This window comes from Rattus norvegicus, chromosome 4, assembly GCF_021556685.1.
Source record: "Rattus norvegicus strain SHRSP/BbbUtx chromosome 4, alternate assembly SHRSP_T2T, whole genome shotgun sequence".
In the NCBI taxonomy this organism is placed as follows: Eukaryota; Metazoa; Chordata; class Mammalia; order Rodentia; family Muridae; genus Rattus; species Rattus norvegicus.
The window spans coordinates 91,157,391-91,172,812 of record NC_141537.1 but is presented as its reverse complement, the minus strand read 5'-3'; the positions used below and the strand labels follow the sequence as shown (position 1 = coordinate 91,172,812).

General features: G+C 41.3%; 2 protein-coding genes and 1 non-coding gene across 7 annotated transcripts in view; 2 read left to right on the top strand and 1 right to left on the bottom strand.

Moving 5' to 3' along the window:
- The window catches only part of Ccser1 (coiled-coil serine-rich protein 1), a 1,234,532-nt gene extending 1,225,887 nt beyond the window's left edge, over window positions 1-8,645 (bottom strand). For 3 of the 5 annotated variants that reach the window (XM_087658738.1, XM_087658739.1, XM_087658740.1), the window contains exon 1: window positions 8,366-8,642. The gene's annotated coding sequence lies outside the window, so the exon portion shown is untranslated. 5 annotated transcript variants of the gene reach the window in all.
- LOC147994882 (uncharacterized) lies at window positions 8,411-15,191 on the top strand. The gene is made up of 3 exons (XM_087659578.1): window positions 8,411-8,806; window positions 8,904-8,981; window positions 12,071-15,191. The coding sequence occupies exons 1-2, from the start codon at window positions 8,488-8,490 to the stop codon at window positions 8,960-8,962; spliced, it is 378 nt and encodes a 125-aa protein (XP_087515704.1). The 5' UTR covers window positions 8,411-8,487; the 3' UTR covers window positions 8,963-8,981; window positions 12,071-15,191.
- LOC120102751 (U2 spliceosomal RNA) lies at window positions 11,032-11,223 on the top strand. Its single transcript, XR_015687303.1, has one exon. It is a non-coding gene; the product is annotated as a U2 spliceosomal RNA (small nuclear RNA).
- Window positions 15,192-15,422: the final 231 nt, after the last annotated feature.

Sequence of the window (15,422 nt, the reverse complement as noted above, 5' to 3'; positions counted from 1 at the left end):
CCAAAACTGGACTGCTGCTAATGGATAAGCTGCCCCCTGATGCCACACATGGGGACATCCTGCAAGAAATATAGCCTGCAGGGCTCAGTTATTAAAATGCTTGTCCTGAGAGCAATTCCCAGAACATCACTCAATAGCACCACCACCACCAACAACAACAACAACAACGAAGCCGAATATGGCGGCACACACTTGTAATCCCAGTGCTGGAGAGATGGAGGCAAGATTAGTGGACACAACTCTGCTCGCCAAGTTCGAAGCCAGTGAGAGTCTCTAAAATGATGGGTAGAACCTGTAATGCCATCCTCTGTCATTTACACATGCACAAACACATAGTAAAACACACAGGGAAAGAAAACAAAGTAACATAGCTCAGACTCTATCTGTGTCTGAATATTGCTTAAAGTGTACAGTATAAAAATCTTTAATGCTTCCTATAATGACTCAATTCAGTAATGTTTATTTTTTTTAAATTAAGCGTGAGTTAGAAAGTAACTCATTATTCTACATAATTCATACATTGTAACTTTTAAAAAAAATTATTCAGTAATAAGTACTTTGAATATTCCATAGTGTTTATGCATAATACGATGTTTTAAATTTTTAAATCAAATTGCTATCACTGAGTTATTTATGTCATAAATAATATTTATTTAGGTGTGTGTCTGTCTGTCTGTTGCCCATGTACATATATTTCCACCACATGAATGCCTAGAACTACAGATGAGTAGAGGCTATTGGATCATGTGGAACTGTAGTATGGATGGCTATAAACCACAAATGTGTGCTGAGAAACAAACCAGGTCCTATGCAAGAGTAGTAAATGTTCTTAACCGCTGTTCCATCCCTCCAGGCCAGCAATACACTTTAACATTTAGAATCCAAATTTAAAATTTAGTGTACAAACATGCTAGCTTTTTCACCTATGAAGTATATTCAGCTATTGCCAGAAATATTGTCAGAAATCTGTTGTTTCTTGGATGCCCTGAATTTGGTTAGTGGGGGTTTTCTTTTCCTCACCTGTTTCTGATAAAAGGACACTTCTCTCCTTGGTGCTTTGCCTTTGAAAGGTGTTGCGCTTAGAAAGGAATCTGTACTGGTCATATTTTATATGTTCAGATTTACTGCACTGGTAACTAGTATTTCCATAATTTAAACAACACTGAAAATAACAGATACAAGAATAGTCTTCAAATGAGCAATAGGCCAGAGAATCAGGGAACAATGGTTATTTCTGCTATTCCTGATCTGGCTTGATTTTACTTGCAGCCTTGAGGTAGGTTTATGTTACACTATTTGCAAGTGCTGCAAAAACAAACAAAGCCACCCAACTACACAAACATTCAGACAGCAATAAAGACTCACTAACAGAGTCACAATTCCTAACTAATTCCACGAAAGGACTTACATCAAAGAACTGGTACTCAATCAGGACAATCTGTCTCCCTTGAGTTAATGAGGAAGGTTTATTGCTGGGCTTCTTGTGTTAAATCATGAGAGTAGATCCAGCTTATTAAACACTTCCTGAGCACAGAAGCGTACTAAGTTTCGTCAGCTGAACAATGGCCTAAAAGAAGGCGACACATCTGGAACGTATTTCTTTATGATGTCCTGTACATTCTAAACAGACGGTATTAAAAAAAAAAAAAGGCATGGAAAAGCCAATGGATCTTGAATAAACAACTTACTGGACGCGAGAAACAGCAAACTACAATGAAGCCACTGCACATTTAGGCATAGAAATTGGATTAGGGTGTCACACGACACACAGAAGAGCTTTTGCTTCAAAAAGTATAGATTATCCTGTTCAGCAAGGATCATACGTTACTGGCAAGTTCTGCCACAGGAGGGACACTCTCTGTGAAAGTGACTTATACCTAAGGGACATTTTCAGATGTAGTTCAATAGTAAGACACTCTAGTGAGGAAAGGTTACATATGGCAAAATAAAACACTCTGGTCATTGCTATAAACTGGCAATAAACTGCACTGTGGTCTGGAAAACACTGTAAAACCCCAGCTATAAATACGCCAAGAAGTCCAACAAGTCCGAGAATCTGGCGGGTGGCAGTGAGCCATAAGTAGTTGGCATCAAGAAGTCCTGTGGTGACTACTGAAATGAAGCACACCTCTAGGGGCTGGAAATGCTTAGAAAGCCAGGAAGCAGGCTGTACCCACAACAGTGCTGACGGACAAAAAGACTCAGGAAGTGAAGTCATTTCAGGAGAGGCCCAGTCTGTAATGAAATATAGGAGATTGCTAAGAGGAGGACTTGCTTCGATGGTAGGATGGGGAAACTAAGTTATTAGTTTATTACTAAGACATAGGGAAAAATTAAAGAATAAATAAATGTCATCTATAAGAAAGAAGCCCAAAGTATATCAAAGTATTTTTTATTATAACATGCAGAATGCTGGTCTCAAAAGCAGTTATATTTCCTACTGCGCAGAGGAAATGTCCCTTAGTTGGAGCTGAGCTTAGGCACAAGTTAAGATTTAAATAATTCTAGCAATAAAAAAAGAATTTGACAAATGTTACAAAAGAGGCTTCCAGGGAAATATCCAGTTGAGCAACCAATTATTTTTTTCTCTTTGAGATTATTATTCTAACTTGACTCACTGGCTTAAGCATATTATAAAATATATACATGTATACAGTGAGTCTAGCAAGGATTTCCTGATAGCCAAGTTCATCTATGTTCTTGGCATTCTATGATGCCAATCTTTAAGGATATTTTCTGCTACGCACACTTTGACATTGATTAACTCATCACTTAAATAGTTGAACTGGTGGATAAAAGTTAAAACAAACTACACTTCCTCTTTTTCATGGGACAAGAGCATGATTCACAACTGTATCCGAGGTCAACTTTTCTTGACCAAGCTCTGTGTAAAAGCCTTCCAGAAGATAAGCTGCACTTCTCCAAAACTGAAATAAAATGCATGGTGGAACAGCCTGTGCGCAAACACACTCATTCTCAAAACGACACGTGGCATACCTTGCATTTTCATTAACACATTAAAATTCACAGTAGAAAAAGTAAGAGGATTGAGAGGGAAGGCCGTTGAGGGTTTACATTATTTGAGAAACACAGTGGCAACATCAGCCTGGCTCATCCTGTCACCTCTTCTACCTGACCAAGAATTCAGAGCAGCAGCACTGAAGATGGGGGAAGCGAGATGAGTATGCACTGATGCTGCTGTGCCTGGTCAACCAGACACCAAGAAATATACCGCTAGGCAGTGAGACAGCTCAGAAGGTAAAGCATTTACCAAGTAAGCTGGACAACCCTTGGGGAAGGAGAAAACTGTCTCCACACAGCACATACATTGCTGATCGATATAATAGTTTAAAATACACACAAACGTATAAATTTGTTTTAAAGTAAGGATACATATTCTTTCAAAACATTCTCTTCATGCTGGTTAATAAGTTTGCATCATGGAATTAAAAAGCCCAGACTGATCTAGATAGCCTCACAGGCCACAGTAGAGAGATGCAAAACTTCCTCATTACAATTGGCATTAAATGGACTTTGCAATGTTAGAGAGAATGTATGACATAAGACACAAACTACTTTTCACACAGAAGTACCCACCTCATCACAAATGTTGTTATTGTCGTTGGTAAAATTATGCCTCGTCATATCCAAAATATAAAACTTTGCCTGTCTTTGCCAAAGTTCCAGAGACACCATCATTTTGAAATCTTTCTTAGAAAGGCTTTCTTTGAAGAAAGAAGTTCCTTGGGATGAGAGACCCTGCTCTTGTTAAATATTTACTTACTTTATGGTGCATGTCTGTGCCTCAGTGTATGTAAGTATGTGAGCCATGTGTATGCATATGTCTGCAGAGATCAGAAGAGAGTGTTAGATGCTTGGAACTTGGAACGGGAGTTGAGATACAATGTGGGTACTAGGAACCAAAGTCAGGTCCTCTTTAAGAGCAGCAAGTGCTTCTAACCACTGAGCCACCTCACCAGCCACTGGACATGTATTGTTCATTTAGTCTGCCAGTGTCTGCTGAATATCTATAAGGCAGGCACTAGGAATGTCTGATAACTCAATACTGAGCCGATTCCAAAAGACATGTACAATTAAAACGTATGTGTCACATAATAGAAGAACCCACATCTAAAACAATACATAACAGCGCATTTGACTTAGCACAGACAACCAAGAGAAGTAACTTATATCTGGACATCTGGATTAGGGAAGGGAGGGGAAAGGACAGAGCAGAGGGAGGACAAGTGTCACAGGAAAGGAGATACAGGAAGTAAACACGTGGACATGACTCAGGAAAGGTTTGTAGATTTTATCTAAATTCACTGCAGAAGGAAGGCTTTGAGACTACTCCATGTGTGCATGATGCTGTGCGTATTTACCTAAAGTAAATAATCTGTAGGTTTATAAGACTTTTACTATTATGAATATGATATAAATAATTTAAGTCCCTAAGCCATATTCAAGGTTCTAAGTAATTTGGCCAAACAGCTTCATTTCTAATGACTAAGGAGAAATATTTGTAACACTTTTAATGTCATATGGACAGCATTTATAAACATAGATGACCACTATCATGTTTCCTTTTTAATGCAATACACAGGAAAACAGCTAAAGTGAAAGACAAACAAACAAAAGGAATAGTTCATGGCTTCCTGAAGTAGCAGATGGCCACTTTTATATTTTCATAGTTACCTTTAGCTCCAAAATGAAGCATGTTTCTTCCAGTGATGTTCTCACCACTCCTCTCCTTGTTCCCACTGCCTCTCTCAGCCCACATTTCATTATTTATTGTTAGCTGACACCCCTGCATAGTGAAGATCATATGACTGATAAAGGCTCATGCCTTTTATATGAAGCTAGTAGGTTTTGTCAATACCCAGTAGGGAAATCACGCAGAAGCTGTCAGTCATGTAGTAGCCGAGGATGCATTATCAAAATGATACACCTGTGACATCCAATCCAAAACCACTCTGCAAAGAGATCAGCTGACAGAGAGACAGGCTGATCTGTGCCAGGCTGGACTGGATATTACTCTACTCACACATGATTATGAAGTCTGATTTAAGAGGCTTTCCCGCGGTAATGACATATCCATGCACTGTCAACAACATATAGATATGTGAGAATCTTTTAATTCAGCTAATCTGAAAGTAATTCCCTTTGGTTATTCAAAGTCACGTGTAGTGTTTGTACAATTTCTTTATTGTCACTATAATATACTTCTGTGCTGTCATCTTAAATAGATAGGCTCGACGTCGGCTATACTGTTTACCTCTATGCTTGTAAAATGAAATAATGCATTTTTAACATTTAATGTTTCTATAAAAATTCTCACTCACTTCATACACAGCCATTACCTATAGGCTATATCTTTACAAAAGACTATCAGATTTTATTTTGTACCATAAATTTACAACACACACACACACACACACACACACACACACACACACACTCCAGGATAGAATTCTAATAGGTCATGCACTATTAGTAATACAGCTTCTTGCTAAGAGACAGCAACATGATCTTTGAAAGTATTGCTATGATTCTGAAAACTTCCTCCAGGCCTGATATTATTGCCCTATATTCATGGCAAGTCATGTAAAGGTGGCCAGAGTGTCATTTCGGTGCATGTAAGAACTGACATAAGATTTAATCTATCCAGCAAATCTACCAACTTGCAAATGAATAGGAATAAATGTATTGTTTAGTGGCTATGCATATACAGGCTAATAAAATGTTATATATTCTATCAAAGTTCATCCACACTGTTGTTCTACACCTTACCATGGGGAAGAGACCCAAGATGTTTAAGTAAGGAAGAAGTTACTCTGCTAACAGGAGGAGGTGGTGTGCCACGGACTTGCTACTGTGATATAGAGTCTTTTAGACACGCAATACTATTTCCCTTCAAGTACTTCTCTACAGTAGAAACCTAAAAATGAACTACCTACTACAAGACATACAGATTGAGCCTCTCAAGTGCAGAACTTATGGCCACACACTCCAAGAAGAGAAGTCCTACGTCTTACATCAGAACAGGCCCCACTGGTCCGGTGTATAACAATAGCTAAATCTATTGCAAAGCAAACTTTTCTTCCCTGTCTTCTTCACTGTCCTCTGCTTGATTGGCATCTTAGACCTTGTAGGTCTTGTCATCCACAACTTACTAATCCCACGACCCCTTTAATGAAATAAAACGTCTGACTTATCTACTGATGGTTTTTCAGACAAAGTCTGGCATTAAATGTTGCTGTTGCGCTCTGAACCCCTGGACTCCTCACTAGACCTGTAATCCTGAGCTAGCATGAGCTGTTAACTCTGGGTTTAAGTATGCATATCAGATTCCTTCAAACTACCCATGTGTTTCTGAAGGGTAGGGTGTATAGAAAGAAGTCTCTGTGTGTCTCAGCACTGTCTAGACAACCAACTACTCAAGACAGGCCTTGAATATGAGTATTATGATGAGAAATAAAGCATGATAAAAAGGCAAATAACCACTACTGAAGGTCATAAACGTTTCATTTTCTACTTCAGGAATTTGATATCAACTAACAGCGCATTGTATTAGAAACACCTTTAAAATAAGAAATAGTAACAAATTCCAACGACATTAAGAATATTCCATAAATACGACCTCCAGCGTCACAGTGATGGAACTATATGTTCCAACACTTGATGTGATACCAAATTCAGTGATTTAATATGGTGTGGTCAGGGTCCACCGGACATCAAGACATCCCAGCATCTCAAATGCACATTAAGGCTGCAGTAATACATAGACAATAGATGGTGATAGATAATATATGCATACATGTATACATATCCATATATATATGCACGTAATCAAACTCTAAACTTTATTCAAATGAACAGACTGTTAGGGAAAGCTGCTCACCCTGGAGCTCACCACACAAACATTTGTTTTTAATTAAACCAGGTGAAGACAAATCACTCTGATAATAGGTTGACTGCTTTGGTTTTCTGTGTGTGTGTAACTACCGAAGGTGCAATTATCCGTAATATGGAATTAGAGTCTGATTTTTAAAAATTTACATATGGCACTCTTAAGGAAAATTCAGCTTAAAATTAATTGAAGGGGTGTCCAGTCCAGTCAGCGGTTATATAGAAACATAGTTTGCTACTTCAAAGGACATAATAAATTTGCTAAGGTACTCTGGTAGACAGTGTCCCAACTCACATCTAAGCTTCAAATTATGACCCTGTAATTGGCACCTGTTTTAAACACAAAGGGAAACCAAAACTAATTATTCTATAGCCTAGATGAAGGGTACTCCAGGTAGTCCCCAGTAACTACATTTAAAAGAGTCAGTGTCGAGATAAACTCGCATAGCTACTTCCTCCCAGGGGCTTTGAATAACACCTCTTAGTGTAAAGTAGGTGAGATTCTTTGAACAGCCCTTATGGAAAGGGAAGAATGGAGGGTGTGTGCTACATTTCAAAAGGAAAGTGCTCAACTGAGAAGGTTTGACCAGTGAAAGCTTCCAAAAGCAAGCAGGTTTTCTGTCCTGTGGGGACCTGAAGAGGTAAGAGGAACAGACATCTGGGACTCTCAGAAACATCAGAGCAAGGATTCATGACCTCCAAGGAGCACTTCTACCTACAGGAGACCGCAGTCTATTTCAGACTTCCTTCTTTCGTTTTACAGAGCAGGTTCCAGAAGAAGGTTTAAAAAAAAAAAAAAAAAAAAAAAAAAAAAAAGCAGAATTGCTTCTAGTTCCGAGCGGGAGGAGCTCAGCATACACAGAACACAGAAGGGAACCCCACAACTCTACCATAAATAGCCTTTCTTCTCAGGATACTAGCCCCTTTGCATCAGCAAGAGGCAGCCTCCTCGCAGAAGCACCATTCACAAATCCCTCCGTCGCCCCTTCGCGCACGCTCCCTAGGCTCTGGCACCGTGTGTGTGAGTCCCTAAGACTCAAACCCAAAGGTGAGGGGCCTGGCAGCCACCTGCTGTCAGCGTGGGGCTCACTTTCCGCCCGGGTGACCCGGCACAAGAACACATGCAGGAGCACCCCACGCCCGCACCCCGCGATCCCCGGGTGCGCCACAAAGCAATCGGTCCACTCTGCGTGGCGGGCTCCAGAGGCAGGGGCAGTCGGCGCGCGGCGTAGCTCTCCTGCTTGCCCCATCGCCCTGTTCCCGCCCCGGCTCCGCAACCACAACCCTCTCCAACTCTGCGACCGAGACCCCAGGATTGCAGGAGCGGGCCACGCCGCACAGTGCCCACGCCCGCCGGGCGAGTTCCCCCCGCAGGGCCCGCGGCCAAGCCGGGGCGAGTCACCTGGCCGCGCTCAGCCCAGGCCCCACGCGAGCCGGATGCGCACCGCGTCGCTACCTTGGAGCTACGGGCTGGTCCGGACCCGGCGTCCACTCCGGCTCGGCCGCTGTCTTCAGCACTCCTCTCGCCGCTCCCGCCTGCGCCACCGAGGCTGCTCCGCCGGAGCTTCGTAGTCAGTCATGCTGAGCGAGAATGGGAGCGGGCGGGGCGCGCGGCGGTCGCGGGTGGACGGCGGTGTGCGCAGCGGGGCCGCGGGGCGGCTGCAGCGAGCGCCTCCAGGGCAGGCCGCGCTCCGGACGGCAGGAGGCGGCGCCGCGGCCTCGGAGCGGGTGACAGAGTCGGGCCGGGCGGGGGCAGCCCGAGGGCGGCGCCGGCCAACCGCGTCGCTGGCTTCCGCGCACGCAGCCTGGCGCGGCGACACGCGCACACCCGCGGCCGATCGGGGGAGGGAGCGGAGCCCGCCGAGCGCCAGATCCCCGCGCGCTGCGAGTCGCCAGGGCAGGTCGGGGCGCCGCGGTGGGGTGCGGAAAGCTGGGGTAGAGATGCTCCTGGGCTCTCTGTGACAGGGATATTGTCTTTCTCTTCCTGGAAATAGGGGTTGTTGCAGTGTTCTGCCCAGGTTTTCCAGTGTCATCCACCCCAGGATCCTCTTGACAACTCTCTAGCTAACAAGGTAACAAGGAGCGGAGGTAACAAGGAGCGGGCCTCCTTTCCTTTAAACAGGTCACGCCTCCCAGTAACCATTTGTAGCAGTAGATTATAAGAATAGAAGCCTTGGGATTGGCTAGGAGTGGACTCTGTGCCTACTCTGGCGGTCCTCAGTAGCATTCCAGAGTCCATGACCATTTGACTGGTGACTCCTTGGAGAACGTGTATCTCTTTAGAAATGGTAAGATTTCTGATGGTTGGCGGAGTTGTTTATCTAATTTGTTTTCCGGTGATCCTGTCTCCCCTTGCACTGCATCATTTCCTTTGAGGTTGTATTGGGACCTGAACAGTTTTCCATTCATCCTTTTCTTCCATTCCTCATATTTATGCCTTTAGCAGACAGTACAACACATGGAACGCATTTAACTCTAACAGAAACATTTAACCCATTCTGCTAGAATATAGGACCATTTCGAGGTACCTAATACATTGCTAAGGTCATACAGCAGAGTTCTCCGCACTGGCACCTTTTATAAGCTCCTTTCTCAAAGTTTAAGTTCTTCATAGTCCGTGTACTGCTTTGTTTGGAAGCAGGCAGCATGCATGAGAAAGCCAAACAGTGTGCTGTTCAAGTACATGTGCATATTTGTGTGCATTTTCTGGTTAATCTGTCTGACTCCTGCGATGTGGCTGTGGAGGTGGGGTGTATAAGAAGTATACCTTTTGAACGAATATGATTGTGATTGTTAAATGTTCTTTTGTGAGCATAACTCTGCTATATATTTTACTATTTTTATTATTATATAGCAAAACAAGACACTCAGAAGGGAGGTGATAGGAAAGTTGATGCTGCATTTTTTTCCTTGTATGGTTTATGGCAAATGCATATTAAACATTCATTAACATACAATGTGAGGGTGTATATGTGTTTGTGATGTCTGTGTTCATATGTGGGGCTGCAGATATGCGTTTTCCATACCTCTCTGTGGGTGCTCTCTGCCCACCTTGTTGGAACATAATGCCTTCAGTTCTAGGTACTCGGGCTACAGCAGATAGAAGCTTCAAGGGATTCCCTGTAGTGAAGGGTCCAGGATTATACATGTAAGTTATCACAGTCATTTAGGGGGTCTCCAGGGACCCCCCCAGGTCAGTCCAGGTCTTCAGACTTGCACAAGCAACACAAGTCACTTAGCCATCTCCCCAGACTCAAGGCTTTTAGTTTACTTCTTGAATGAATGTTCCTATACCCAACCCTCCCATGTCTCATGGAGTGAGTCCGTTAAGAATGGTTTGGACATGTCGAGAGGCCAATAAAGAAAGGACACAGCCAGGATGTTCACTCTCCTTAGTGTCCGTCCAAAGCTACATCTCACACATTTCTTCAGAGCTCTAGGTGCCCTAAGACACTCTGGTGTGCCAGATCTCTTTTCTTTCACAGTATAAGTAAGAGAGCTTTACAACCTGATCACTTTTAGGAATGGGCGGGGACTTTAAAAATCTGAAAATACTCGAAGCCATAGAGGGAAAAGTTAGGAAAGTTTGCACCACAGTCTTCAGTAGGAGAAATCTGTGGTTATTGCAAAGGACAGTTTTGTAGAGAAGTTATATCTAAACATTTTCAGCTGGTGAGTTACAAGCTGTAAATAGACATTTTTTAAAAGTTCTGTTCATTTTTGAAGGACAGTGCTTGATATTGACCAAGTTCTGACCATTAACTTGACTTGGTTCTGTTTATTTCATTATGACTGGTAGCAATTATTACTCTATAGTGCACACTTCAAAATTATAGGACACATTCCAAGGGCATTTTGGTAACCACAGCTGACTGCAGTTTTCACACTCACAGATTGCATCCATAATTAGGGAGAACCATGGCAATCTGTCAGTTGCCTTCTTCATGAACACATTAAAGCTCACATTTTCTTACACTATGAATTTTTCCCAAATAAAGATTTGAATACATGTGCACTGTACTAAAAGACATATGGAATATGTGTCCTAAAGCACACTTCTGAAAAGTTGACTCATTTTCATTATTTTTTTTTTTTTGTTTTTCTTGAAAGAAAAGAAAAAGCATCGCTTCTCGGCCTTTTGGCTAAGATCAAGTGTAGTATCTGTTCTTATCAGTTTAATATCTGATACGTCCTCTATCCGAGGACAATATATTAAATGGATTTTTGGAACTAGGAGTTGGAATAGGAGCTTGCTCCGTCCACTGCACGCATCGACCTGGTATTGCAGAAAAGAAAAAGCTGTATGCTAGAAACCTCATTTATGAATTCTAATGGACACTTGAGGAAGTTGGTACATGAATGATTCTCTTTGAAGATTGCTTCATCTTTCAAGTGGAATTTCCCAGTTGCAACGCGTTCGATGCTATAATTTTTGTTGTGTTAGAAAAACAGAAAGCTAATGACTCTTTCCAGTTTGTTCGTTTTCATCTCTTATGCGCGTGGTGCTGTTAGGCTCCCAAGTGTATCTAACTGGCATGTTGAATGAAGATTTGGCATTGCAGCATTTGATGAAAGCAGAAAAATTAGGTTGCCAGTTACATATGTGCCCCTTATGTGCACTGCATTCCCACCACAGCAATGAGCCAAATTAGACATCCCTAAGTAGCACCCCTAAAACCTACAAGTAGGGTTCAGGAAAGATAATAGAGTCTTATTTTCTTTCTTTCATGCCCCGTAACTAGTTATAAAATAATTTAGAGACTAAATCAACTTTAGTGTACTTACAAAACAATGTAGATGAAGAACTGGTGATATGGGTGAGTAGCCAAATGCTTACTACCTGGCTTGAGAGCCTGTGTCTGATCCCCAGCATCCCCATAAAAGCCAGGCATGGGCAGCAGTGCACACCTGTAAGCTTGCTGCTGAAGTGGGGAAGACAAAAGGATCCTAGGCTTTGCTGGCCAGCCTGTCTAGGGAAATCTTTGAGCTCTGATTCAATGAGGGAGCCTACCTCAAAAAAAAAAAAAATGTGCTGAAAGGTGAATGAGGAAGACACCTGGTGTTAACCTCTGGCCTCCACATGCACACAGACGGACCCCACACAGACGTTTAAATAATTTTGCATCTCTTTTTTTTTCTCCTTTTTTTCAATCTTTCCTAGGTGTTTTTCTTTGTGATGACTGCTGTCCCATGAAAGCTGCCTGTGGGTACCTGAGGACAGCAATAAGCAAGTCATGCTCAGCAGGACTGGAAGAGAAATTGGATCAAGACTTAAATGGATGAAGCACACAATTGACTCAACTGCCATCCAGCAAGCACCAGAATTGTAATATTAATGTGGAAGTTAATTGGGATAATCAACCAGATAATAAGGACAGTGGAAAAGAGTATTTTTTTTTCCTAAGCATAGTTGTCTTAACTATTGCTGTGTGAATTCTGGTATGGTGAAAAGTCAGAGAAAAGGGAAGAGAGAGAGGAAGAGAGAGGAAGAGGTAATTATCATGTTTGATTAATTTAGTTTATTTGATGACAATATTTTTTAAAAAAATTTACCAAATTAGTGAGTTACTTTGTTAATCTGTGTCCAAGAAACTGGACTTTGAGCTTTCTAGTCTATATAGTCCTAGACACACTGACAAGCATCACCTAAATCATCCATAAGAACAGTATCCTGATAAATTTGAAAGTAACCTAAACATATGTATAGATATAACTATAGCAAGAAGAAGAATAAAACAGCAATGAGAATGTATTTGTACTCCTTGAATATATAATAAGCAAACAACACTAATAAACTAGTCTAAGCCACATTAAACCAGTATTCTGAGAAGCTGGAAACTGGTTTTACCATCTGTCAGCTTCTATACTGGCAGCCTCACAAATGAGATTTCTTCTGAACAAAACATCACAGCAGGAGCCACAGACATGTGAATTGTAATTAAAACGTGAAAACGCATTTCATAGCTTTTGTCATTTATAGAAAACATATTGTAGAATTTAGTTTATAAAATCATATCAAATTTAAGCCATTTTAATTTTCCAAACCTATACAGTGTTTCATTAAAACTTTGGCCTTTATGAACAGTGTGTTTTCCTTAGGTCTGGTTGACTCTCTAATGAGCGTCAGTTATTTCCTAACCATTCAGATACAAAAGAACAAAAGTATAAATCTGCTGAGGGAGCACAAATGGCACTGCTTTACATTTATCTGATAGCATTCTCTGTAATAAAATCCATTTTCTAAGATCAAAAACAAGTATATCCCTGGAGAAATATAAGCCAAATCAGATCTTAAACCTTGCGATAAAAATTTTTCCTCCCTTTCATATCTAAAAGAACAGGAATATTCTAGGTTCTTAGCTTTTCCATACCTGACAATCCAAATGCACAGCTCAGGAGATGTAACTGCTTATGATACACACATTGAACAAGTGTTCAAAGATAGCAATAAGGTATATGTCTCAAATTGCTGATCAAAATATGAACCAATGTTACAATAGAATGTTTATATTCAAAAATTTAATCTCCATTTTTAATGTATGAGTGTTTCTAGAAATTCAGGTTAAATTTAAAGGTTAGATGTTAATTTCAACATTCTTGGCATTAGCTATTATCGAGTTTATCAGGTGGATTTATATTTTACATTCAAACACACTGATATCCCTATAAACATCTTGATACCCCTAACCTGCCATTGGGGTGCAACAAGGCCTTCCTTCAAGTACATTGCTTCCAACTTTTCCTCTAAACACTAACATTACTAAAACAAGATTAGGGCTGGAGAAAGAGTTCAGCTGTTAAGAGTGCATGCTGTTCTTACAGAGGACCAGAACTGGGTTACCAGGGCCTATGTCACGCAGCTCAAAACTGCCAATACATAATCCACTTCCTGGGGGTTGAGTGCCATCTTCTAGCCCCTGTTAGTACCTGCACTCGGATGCACACAGGCATACACATGTGCCCTGGCATATACAAAATTCAAAGAATAAAAATAAAATCTTAGGATAGGAGTTTGTCACTGAATCACATGATTCAAATACACCTGCCACCCATCCCTTCTATCATGTTCTTCTGACAATGTCCTGGGAGTAAGTGCTAGGACTTAGGTCTCCTCCACTTGACATTAGTGGACTTTTGTGAAGACCTCATCATTGGTGAAAATGGTGCGTGATTTCCCTAGCTCTGTCATCGCTGTCCACTTTATTACGATGCTCTTGGGACACCTGCTCTTAGGCTGTAAACTTCCTACTGTGACAAAGGAGAAGTCCTGATGTCCCCAGTGTTCAGCACCATCTGAGAGGTGCCATATGTGCTGATTCACCAGCCAACTGGGAGAAAGAGCCTTGGTGTCCTATCCCTGCCCTCTAGTCGGACACATGAAGTAGGAATAAGCTGCATTAGATTCCTACTCTGTGTAACAAACTCCCACAAATGTGCCGAGTGTTCTAACGTGACACCAGCTGCCTGGATCACAGTTCCCAAAGCTGGAAATCTCTGTGCACCATCCCACACCTGAAAGCAAAGTTTCTTTCTCATACTGAGCCACTGAGATGCACAGCCACATCCAAATTCGTTCTCGCTGGCAGGATCCTGCTCCTTGTGTTTCTGAGACCAAGACCTTTGTTTCCTGAGTATGTGGCTCTTTAGCTGGCAAGAAAAGCTTCAAATCTCTGAAACTTACATCTTTAACGTCCTCTAATTCCACAAACTTGAAAAATATGCCTTTAAAGGAGCTCTGTGATTATATTAGGGGGATTGAGAAAATCTTGTCATCTTCGCTTGACTATGCATATAATATTACTAATCACCTGAGCAAAATTATATGCACAGGCTCTATCTACATTAAAGTGAGGATGAATATGCAAAACTGAGGGTCCTTAGAGGTTATCACACAGCTCTACCAATCTCCTTCAGGAATGCCCAGATACAGCACTGGACTATAAACCAAAGATGGCGTCCTAAAAGACCTGCTCGTCATTATATACCCGAAACACTGTATTTGGGCCTAGGAGTGATTTTATTATATAGATTCAGTCTTTTATTCACAACATGTGATAATAGCAGTGTATTATTATTCATTTTTATCTTAAAGACTTTATTTTCCTTTTTTTAAATTTTCCTTTAAACTATCTGTATTCTTTTGTATGTGTTAATCTTTCTAAGTTGTCTTCTCTTTCTGGATTGACTTAAAAATGAGAACTGCAGTTCTCTGTGGAACAACCCAGTCAAGTGATGTAAACTCATAAGAATTCCTTCAATCTATTCACTGTATTGCTCTCTAATAGCTGCTGTGTTGGTTAATATCCATAAAGCATCTTCATTTTCATTTAGAATGTTAGCAAAGGAAAACCTGAAGGGACTCTAGCAATCCAACAAAGTTGTTATTTGATACACTGAATAGGTGCAGTACAAGGGATAGAAAACACACACGTTTTCCCCAACAGGCCATGGTACAGGAAAGACGAGCCTGAAGAATGCTTAGCCCTAAAGGGAACATATGCATTGCGACCTTT

Coding starts and splice junctions, on each gene's coding strand:
- LOC147994882 (XM_087659578.1), top strand. CDS start 8,488: ATGCTGAGCGAGAATGGGAGCGGGCGGGGCGCGCGGCGGTCGCGGGTG. Junction 8,807..8,903: donor GCGCGCTGCGAGTCGCCAGG/GCAGGTCGGGGC, acceptor TCCTGGAAATAG/GGGTTGTTGCAGTGTTCTGC.